The sequence below is a fragment of the Annulohypoxylon truncatum genome (genome assembly GCF_022578515.1).
Source record: "Annulohypoxylon truncatum strain CBS 140777 unplaced genomic scaffold F4807scaffold_46, whole genome shotgun sequence".
Classification (NCBI taxonomy): Eukaryota; Fungi; Ascomycota; class Sordariomycetes; order Xylariales; family Hypoxylaceae; genus Annulohypoxylon; species Annulohypoxylon truncatum.
Genome location: NW_025953832.1, coordinates 164,746 through 174,128, shown reverse-complemented (window position 1 = coordinate 174,128; position 9,383 = coordinate 164,746). Strand labels below are relative to the sequence as shown.

Here is a 9,383-nt window from a genome sequence, read left to right as displayed (position 1 = left end):
TATATAAGCGGTTGACTGCGCGGAACATACTATCTATGTATGAAGCTATTCCCAACCTTACTACTTGCAATCTTCCAAGGTTAGCATTCGAGCCATATGGGCTTTATATGTTGAGTAGCTGCTGGAGGTTTTGAACTATTTTGATTACTTATATAATCTAAAACCCAAGCTCACCTACCTTGATTTTCTAGCTGCCAGTAGATACTGGATGGAGGGATAAAAGGTAGTTTAGGTTCAATTCCTATTAGGCCTGTTAGTGCCTTACTTTTATCCCTTTTATCTCCAGTGACAGCAGGTACTTACTTATACAAGTAAATCTACATATAAACTTATGTATTACCTGTCGAATTTGCTAATCCCCAACGTATTGCTCTACTTTTTATGTGTATTCATCTAACAATTACTAGTAGTGGCTGCATATCCACTACTCGATTCGGAATGGCCAAACCTATTTTCCAGCGCTCTGAATTTTTTTTGGCATAGATGTACGAACAGGCCACCACACCCAGCCTGATACTCCTCGAGTGTTACTATAATCGAGCGATCAGTCTCATTTTTAACTATATTCTTAGGGGACAAATGGTTTTTTAATCTTGGTCAATACAGGGAATTAGTTATTGGTACAGTTTTTAGCTAAATTAACCGAGATATCCTTACCGCCAAAGGTGTGTGTACGACGACGTATGTTTAGCAGAAACAAAGGGCCTGGGACTCATATCTGTCCATGGTGTTAAGTAATATAAAATAGCTCAGTGTCAGGGGCATAAGTGGAGTAGGCCTAGAAGGAGGTCCTGCGGACCTCCTGCTAGGCAAACGCGAGTTAGCAAGGTATAAGAAGGGGGCGAAGCCCCCTTCAACCTTAGAAGAAGTAGCGTTATTAGTTCATCTCATACTTGCTATATACTAGCAGCGGCTACGCCGCTTCTCTGCACTCACTTTACGCTTGACTTAGGGACCTATTACTGACAATCAGTCCTTATCCTTTTGATATCGCTTTTTAATATAGCGCCTGAGATCTCAAGAGTTATTATGTCGTACATAAGTATGGTTATTTACCCCTTTTTCGTTCTATGGTTCTTGTAAAAAGCACGGGTGGAAATATCCATCACCATTCTACGTCTTTCAATCCTCTGCATTCGGTATGAGAGAGGTACGTACACTACTATAAGGAAAGCGTTTTCTAGACCTTTTGCGACTGAATAAATTGACTTCTACGTGCCTGTAAAATAAACAGGCTGCCAACGTCTCCTAAATAACGACACAGACATCCAGTATCTAAGCAACAACTCCTCTCCTAAAAGTCCCATCATAGAAAAACATACGAAAATAAATATCCTCTCGTTGAGTTAGAAATCTTTCAACTCTTCAGATTAGTCGCAGCGAAATCCTCTACTTCCTCCGCGTCAACTTGCACATCATCAAATTCCGATCTCAAGCGACGAATAGTGCCCGCTAGCTCACTGCCTCCTTCCATCTGCGGCAGATCATCAAACGCGATTTCGACTTCGTCGAGTGCGGACTCTGCGCGTTTTAATAAAGACACAAGGCGCCCGATGGACCGTTTAGCTCTGCTGCGTTTAGCTGAGCTTAGATCGTCCGCTTCGTTAGGATGGACACTGGATGGTGTCGATTTCTCGGAAGCTACCGGGTCGACGAACTCGAACGATGGAGAGGAGTAGTCGGAGTACTCGGATTTAATACTCCTCTGAGGCGTAGATCGGCCGCTGGATGGACTTTGTAAGCCTTGAAATGAGAATGTCGGGACTGGTTTCCCGCAATTGATATCGCGCCCAAAGGTAGATGAACTACTCGAAGTAGCATTTGAAGTGCTTGAGCTACTGAGCGAGTTAAGAGTGATGGGGGCCTTGGGCATCTTAAGGAATGGATGGCTCTGCTGCGGAGGTAGTGTACCCTGAGCGGTCGTGTCGCATCGCGCACTTTCCCCCTTTTCCGAGGTTTTATCAGTCGATTTATGGTCTTCGCCTCGGATCTCAAATGACGATCTAGCGACTCTCGCTGGTGCTTTGGTTTTGGGTTTAAGAGTTTCTGGTTTACTAGAAGCCATGTCCTTGGAAACAGCCACAGGTTCCTGTATCTGAGTCGGCTCAACTATTTTCGGTCTAGGAAAATTAGATCAGTTCTCAATATTCCCATAAGTAAAAAAGTATGTGCCAACTTACCCGAAGCTTGCTTTCTTCAACCTCTCCGTGCCTAGTTCATCAGCTGTATTCTTTATTTTGCGTCGGACTTTCTCTTCGATTAAGTCGTGAACGTTCTCTCCATAGTCGTTGTCGATGTCTTCGTACCCATCAAGGTTGAGTTGGACAAGTAAAGGGGTGATGTCCGCATTCTTAAAGCCGAGACCGACTGTTTCTAGAAATTCGACGAAGTACAGCTTTTGGTACTTGTCCCAAGAGAATCTGACACTGGATACCAAATCCCGAGCCTTCGTGCTTCTCCACACAGTTGAATCAGGGGTTCGGATACGAGCATGAGATGAAGTCCCAACGGGAGTCACATTGGTGGACTTCTGGACCATGGTGGCCTGTTGCGTTTCTGCTGCTTCTCGATAGAAGGATATAGCAATGGATAATGATGATAAAAGTATTTCGAAGATTTTAAACCCTTGGACGAAGGAAGAAGATTCTTCAAGAATAGTGTGATAAGACATCATCGTCAATGCGGACAAAGTTCAAGCTATCTTGAACTAAACTCAAACAACTTACATTTCATGTTGGTCTTATGCAGCCTCCCTCATCTACATTGCCATGGTACAACCCCTTTTTCAATTCGGCGTGGAAATAATGCTTGAGACGTCATTTGGGTAGAAATTTGCGAGGCTTATATCTCAATCGCCCGTCGAGCCGGGTTACATCCAGAGATGTGAAGATGCGCGCAAGACTTCCTAATCATTGTTGGCAATAATCTATTTTACTAGAATCTTTAAGTTATGTATTCCATACAACAGCCTTCATCTTACGTCGAAGCTACGGAAGGTAAAGGAGTGAGGGGGGTATTTGATTAAGTACATATTGCTGTTTAAATTGATTTTCCACCAGACCCTCTTTGATAAAAGAGGCTTACCAGGTGTCGGGTCTATTAGTCAGCGAGTCTCTGTTGAGATTATATAATACCAGGGGTCTCGACTAGGATAGTATATCAACCAATCAAAATGCCAGATTCGCAGGATGAATAATCCTGTGACACATTCGTAATCTCTTCATAACTTCATCCTTTTCCTTCATTCCCGTCAACTCTGGTCGGTTCATGTCGACGATAACGTTACAATATGCAAGTTGTAGTCGACTACTATGGCACCCGGTTCAGGCAAGACTAAGGTAAAAACTGGGTGTCGCACGTGCAAGTAAGTACAGAAACAAATACAGCCTATTCGCCAGATCACGTGGCTAACCCCGTGAAAGGGCGCGGAAAGTCAAGTGTGATGAAGGCTGGCCTTCATGTAGGAGATGTCTCTCTACAGGCCGCATCTGCGAAGGGTATGGAATATGGGGCGGAGGGGAAAAGCATCGTCACCCCACTTCCGCCGTCCACAGCACCAAGCATTCCGAAATCGTCATATTTGCGCCGACACCCATCGAAACGGCAAACAAAGATGAGAGCCGATGTCTCGAATGGTTTACGCATCGAAGCGCCTTCAAGCTTCCTGGTGTTTTTCGCTTTGAATTCTGGGATAAGCTCGTCTTTCAGGCTGCCTCAACTGAACCGGCTGTTCGGCACGCAATCCTCGCGCTAGGCTCAGCTCATAAGAGAGAAGGTCGTGTCAGCCTCATTCCAGCATTGGACATCACCCCGGACAAAGAAGAACAGTTTACGCTGCAGCAGTATAGCAAAGCGATCACCTATCTTCAGCCGCATTTTTCATCCAGGGAAAATTCTTCAGTTCGCGTTGGCCTTCTTACATGTTTAATTTTCGTAATCTTGGAATTCATCCGAGGCCGCTACAAAACAGCCATCACCCATCTTCAGAGTGGCTTGAAACTCCTGGACGAATCTCAAGCTCGGTCAGATGACGTGGAGAGTTATAGCTTATTCTCGGAGCCGTGTCGTGATTCGGTAGATGCTTGGATTATTCAAGCTTTTATCAGGCTTGATGTTCAGACGAAACTGATGGGCCAAGGGTCGCACTATCTGAACTTCATTCGAGAGGATCGTACCCCCGAAATCCCAACCCACGGGTTCGCCTTCCAGTCCATACATCAAGCAAGACAACATTTAGATCGTTTGCTTGGTCAGATCTTATACTTAAGTCACGAATATCGTTCTCAAGCCAGACGTCGAGCCAAAATCTATCTCAATAGTTATTTACTTAGACAACGACGTATCGAGGCCAAGCTTGGCGTATTATTCCCAGCATTTAAGATCTTGAGGGAAAACCAAATAGTCGAAAGAGTCAGCACGAGTAATGTAGCCTTTACACTACTACACATATACTACCTCCTGGCGGGAATAATGCTTGATACATGTCTCCGGCCAACAGACCAATTAAGATACGACGCCCATACGAAATCCTTCCTGGCAATAATGGATCAGATGAGATTATTAGCGTACATCACTTCATCTACCGTCTTGTATAAGGTTTTGCATCTGCCAAACATGTCCAGCACTATCTCCGACCTCGGTGCATTCCCGCCTCTCTTTTATCTAGTTACTAAATGTCGGGTAAGCTGGATCAGGCACGCTGCTCTTGATTTCTTGAAACGATTACCCCACAATGAAGGGATTTGGACTGGGCGAATGATATCAAGCATAGCGGAGGAAGTGGTCAAAATCGAGGAAGGTGACTTTTACGAGGGTGTTGCTGCGACCGACGAAGCTTCCTTCTGCAGCGCCTCCGACAAACTCGAGGTCCTGCAACCCGTGCTGCCTGAGTCATATAGGATACATGATGTTAAAATAGAGCTACCGGAAGATTATGCAGGGACGGTTACACTAAGGTGCACACGCGGATTGGAGGATTCCAACGAGGAGGTGATTACTAGAGATTTCGTATATAATGAATCAGCTCAGCGTTGGGTAATTAAGGGTAGAAAGGTGTAGACGGTGTAGAGTATTACGAATGATGAACAAGCTCCCATTTTAATATAACGACTTGCATGGCACAGAATACAACTCGTCCCGCGATTGGTTCCCCTATTCTGATGTCGTCTTTTTCATTTAAGGTTAAGAAGCTCTCTTATGCGCCTCGTTGAAATGAGAAATATTCATTTTACCTACCTAGTCATCATAGATCTATCTAGCATGTTGAGTGCTCTGCAGGCGTGAGCCTTGCTCTAGACTCCTTCTGGGATGCATTTCATAACTCGGCCGAGGGCATCGGCGTTTAAAAGCTTCATTTAGCGACCCGCATTCGATCCGTTTCTAGCTTTCACATGATGATGACCCATTAGAAATCAAAGTTGGAAATCTCACCAACATTATAATCGCTCAATTAGTTTAGCACATCGTGGGCGGTCTAATCAAGTTGGCAATGACGGTCTTCCAAGAATTGGCAGCTGTGCCAAGACAGCCTAGATGCAAACCATGATCTACTCCCGCACGAACAAGCCAAATTGATCATAGATTAGATCGACTTGCATGAATAGATAAAAGATGGTCGGGGCTGTGGCGGTTCGGGAAGACCCGCCAGATTGTTGGCAGGAAACACCATGTAACCCCCATCATACGAGATGCGAGACTCCGATTCTTGTGACTTTCCCGTTAGCACGACCGCGCTCTTATATCGCCCTTATATAGCTCTTATGTGTCGCTATTAACGAGCATGGAATATCGGGATCACGAGAGCAGACGAGAGCAGACGATAGCAACAACTCTGCCCAACTGCCAAATTCATTACTTAATGCCTTTACCAGAAGAGAGTGCCGGCATTAGTTTCTCCACGCTGTCCACTCCGCTAACTCATCCCACATAAACAAAAAAACAAAGCTAGAATATTCTGTCGACCAATTGTGAAAAGACGCCTGCCTCAAAGAGAAATAGTCTATAATAGGCAATATCTTATATGAAATAAGCTCTAGCCGCTGTCGCTCTACCCTCTGCTCGGCGGCGGAGTAATTACGGGATCGCTTAACCCTCTTCGGGAGGTTCTTCACATTAGGGAGTTGTTGGTAAGCACTTGAGTAGAGCCGAAACCGCATGACTTAATCGAGATCAAGGTCGAGAAAACAACTTCCCGTTTCTCGAAACAGTCCGGTCCCCATAGATGGAGATCGTGGGAACAAGAAAACCAAGGAAAATGTTGTCAGGTCGTTAGGTCGTCTCCCAACCCGCCGAGACATCGCAGCATGTGTAGCATGTGTAGGCATGTGTAGGCATGTGTAGGGCGGCAGCGCCCCCTCCAATCGAATAGGGCAAAAGCGGAATTATGGTTTCCGAACCAGCATATAGCATCATCCCACATAGTCAGCTCCCGCTAGATCTGAGATCGGGAAGCCCAACTTGCATTGCTACGCATCCACTCTTGTGATTATCAATTGCTTACGAGCTTTCGGAGTGCTGCAGCATGTCGTCAAATCTGGAAGGAAAGACACCGAACGACTGAGCCCTCTGTGAGGCTCCGCCGCATCGTGTGATCCTTCGGTCTAGATCACTGCGCCCCCGGGTGAATCTTCTGTCGGTGTATAGGTATATATATGGCCCTTGAAGATCTTCGCTTGATCGTCCTTCAGCCCGCTTACCTACCTACATTGTACATACATACATACATACATACATACAACCACGCGACATTAACCAGACCCATATATTCCCATTACAGTACAGTAATCGCAGCAGCACCCAGCAGCGCGTCTACATCAACCAACCAACCAACCAACCAGATAGCAGCCATGAAGTGCACATCCTACGCAGCCCTCGGCGCGATCTTCGCCGCCACCGCCGCCGTAGCGCAGGACTTCTCCGGGTCGGGGCAGATCTGGATCATCAACAGCACGAGCCTCGGGGGCGCGACGCCGGCCGAGAGCATCGGGTGCCTGGACGCCACGGGAGCCCTCTCGCTCGACGACTGCGCGACCTTCACCAAACTCAGCACGTATCCCCTAACCGTCTCGAGCGAGGCCGGCAACTGCACCTTCGACGACTCCAGCCAGCCCGCCAACACGGACAGCGTGTACGGCGCCCACTCGTACGCCTGGCACTGTCTCGACGGCTACGTCGCCACCACGTCTGATCAACTGTACACCATCAATGTTCGTCGCCCTCTTTCCTTTTTTCCCCCCTTCACCTTCGCCCCCCCCTGCCCCCCAATCTGTCATCTCGTACTAAGCAAGAGATGAAATGAAATGAGATGCGCTCGAATGAACGAGACCAGAAACCCCAAAAGCTAACCTCTTTGAACAGGGAATGAATTACCCGTTCTTATGCCACGCAGACACCGACTGCTACTACGACATCAAGCTCCTCCCCAGCAGCGATACCACCGCGCCGGTATGGAGTTACCTCTGGGGATCGCAGCAGACGTCGGTTCCGGCTGGTCACACGAAAGTGATGTGGTACTGGAACAAGACATCCTAGGATAGGTACCTAGCCAAGGATACCAAGCAGCTTGGGAGAAGGGGGGCAGGGTTAATTTTTCCCGCCCCACCGCCGTCAAGTTCTGGTGGGGGGGGGGGGGGGGGGGTTTCGCGATGGGAGGATATTTGTGTCTCTTTTGGGTATAACCGGTGCATGGGAGGGGGTTTAATGAATTTCAAGTTTATTCGGGTAGTATTTTTACCTTTAATCAAATGAATTAACAAAAAATCATACCTACATACATACATACTACCTAGGTACTGTATGCACCATCGCAGGGTAGCATTGGCCCCGTGTCTTGGGTACCGCGTCTATGCCGGATGGGAATGGGATGGCTGGATGGGACGGTTTGGACTGACATCACCCCTCCATCCCATCAAAAATTCTTAAACGCCGTCGTCGTCGTCGTCGCGCGCGGCCGTACTCGGCAAATTTTTGTTCGCTACCGTTGTTTTTGCTACGTCCCCGGCATTGGATCTGGATACGGATATTGATATTTCAATAGAGAAGGTGACATATGCGCCGGCGACAAAAGGGAAGGACGATACCAGCCAAGAAGAGACAAGACTTTCCAGAACCGTCATTAGCCGCTAACGCAGCCCCGGCATTTGACACGTGAAAAAGGGGGCGCAGCAGCAGCCAGATAACAATACGATACGTACATAGTGTACCGCTGGCATGGGCGGAATGGGGCGATGTGGGATGAGAGATTGAGTGGATTCAGGCCTCAAGCGGGTTAGTCATATGGGGGACAGCGGATGGGTACAGTATACGCGTCTAGATGATTCTCACAACCAATGCTGGTTGATATAAAGTCTTGTATACGTAAGCTTGCAATCGAGAAACTTCGAAGAGCGGTCAAATCTAATTATCCCACCACTTAAATAAAGCATCAATACATTGTTTGTGATTTTCTGGTTGAGCGGCCTGCAGGTTGAAGGCTCGTAAAATGAGACACCGAAACTATTTCCTTTCTACCTTGACCAGCTGAAAACAATAAATGAGCGGCATGTTATAGGCGTACTCATATAGGTATTTAACCTCATATGCCGACGCGCAATAAGGGGAAGTTCCCCCTATATTAGCTGATGACTAAGCATTTCCGACTCCCTTTGCCTTCATGCAGGAAGATGGATAGCTGTCTATCTACTGGAACGTTGTTTGAATCTCTTCATCTTCCACTTGTAATCGATCGGCCTTCATCAGTTATAAGCGTGGTAAATCTGCCTGGCCATCCCGCAAAATGATCGTATATTCGAATCACCCGTCTTCAATACCCATAGGTACCTGTCACCGCAAATACGACAACGTCATCTGAAACATCCATATTCTACTCGGTATATACCTACCTGGGTATCCACTCAATGCTAGCCCTAGTATTAAGGTCGAAGATGCCGCGGTAATCTATCAGCTCATCTGTACGTTCGTAGCAAACCGAGAAGGATACGACGGGGCCTCTAAGTGCAAGGCCGAATCGAATGAAGCTTAAACGCAATCCCGGCATGATTATATAGCCACACTACATATTACCTTCCGGCAATGAGATGCCGTCGAGCGGCAGATCCACCTGCAGGCGAGAAGCTGCGTAAGCCTGGACCCAAACGGCTCCACCGATAGGGCTTCACTTGTCAACGATGTTGTGGTCAATCGAGTTAAGATGTCTCATCTGGATCCAATATCCACCTGCAGGTCTGACAGCCGGCCTTGAAAGCATCAATTAACCCGCTGTCAAAAGCCTCGTTATTACCCAGTTCAACCCGGGAGTTGCCGCCCTCCGCCTACCTGGTCCCCAGGACCTAACTCGAGCAACTTGAATATGTTAATACCCTAGGAGCATACGTAATCCCCAAGTT

General features: G+C 47.1%; 3 protein-coding genes across 3 annotated transcripts; 2 read left to right on the top strand and 1 right to left on the bottom strand.

Annotated features, from left to right (window-relative positions):
- Nucleotides 1–1,008: 1,008 nt before the first annotated feature.
- F4807DRAFT_444212 (uncharacterized protein) lies at nucleotides 1,009–3,018 on the bottom strand. Its single transcript, XM_047999632.1, has 3 exons — nucleotides 2,727–3,018; nucleotides 2,181–2,646; nucleotides 1,009–2,120 (listed from the first exon to the last, which is right to left on the bottom strand). The coding sequence occupies exons 2-3, from the start codon at nucleotides 2,537–2,539 to the stop codon at nucleotides 1,358–1,360; spliced, it is 1,122 nt and encodes a 373-aa protein (XP_047849688.1). The 5' UTR covers nucleotides 2,540–2,646; nucleotides 2,727–3,018; the 3' UTR covers nucleotides 1,009–1,357.
- Nucleotides 3,019–3,233: 215 nt separating this feature from the next.
- On the top strand, nucleotides 3,234–5,231 carry F4807DRAFT_444211 (uncharacterized protein). The gene is made up of 2 exons (XM_047999631.1): nucleotides 3,234–3,364; nucleotides 3,423–5,231. The coding sequence occupies exons 1-2, from the start codon at nucleotides 3,312–3,314 to the stop codon at nucleotides 5,056–5,058; spliced, it is 1,689 nt and encodes a 562-aa protein (XP_047849687.1). The 5' UTR covers nucleotides 3,234–3,311; the 3' UTR covers nucleotides 5,059–5,231.
- Nucleotides 5,232–6,711: 1,480 nt separating this feature from the next.
- Nucleotides 6,712–7,720, top strand: F4807DRAFT_444207 (uncharacterized protein). The gene is made up of 2 exons (XM_047999630.1): nucleotides 6,712–7,205; nucleotides 7,357–7,720. The coding sequence occupies exons 1-2, from the start codon at nucleotides 6,846–6,848 to the stop codon at nucleotides 7,528–7,530; spliced, it is 534 nt and encodes a 177-aa protein (XP_047849686.1). The 5' UTR covers nucleotides 6,712–6,845; the 3' UTR covers nucleotides 7,531–7,720.
- The last annotated feature ends 1,663 nt before the right edge of the window (nucleotides 7,721–9,383 follow it).

Bases quoted from the DNA above. Each gene is read 5' to 3' on its own strand.
- F4807DRAFT_444211 (XM_047999631.1), top strand. From the start codon at position 3,312: ATGGCACCCGGTTCAGGCAAGACTAAGGTAAAAACTGGGTGTCGCACG. The intron at 3,365-3,422 runs GTAAGTACAGAA...ACCCCGTGAAAG, and splicing joins ACTGGGTGTCGCACGTGCAA to GGCGCGGAAAGTCAAGTGTG.
- F4807DRAFT_444207 (XM_047999630.1), top strand. From the start codon at position 6,846: ATGAAGTGCACATCCTACGCAGCCCTCGGCGCGATCTTCGCCGCCACC. The intron at 7,206-7,356 runs GTTCGTCGCCCT...CTCTTTGAACAG, and splicing joins ATCAACTGTACACCATCAAT to GGAATGAATTACCCGTTCTT.
- F4807DRAFT_444212 (XM_047999632.1), bottom strand. From the start codon at position 2,539: ATGGTCCAGAAGTCCACCAATGTGACTCCCGTTGGGACTTCATCTCAT. The intron at 2,121-2,180 runs GTAAGTTGGCAC...TAATTTTCCTAG, and splicing joins TTGAAGAAAGCAAGCTTCGG to ACCGAAAATAGTTGAGCCGA.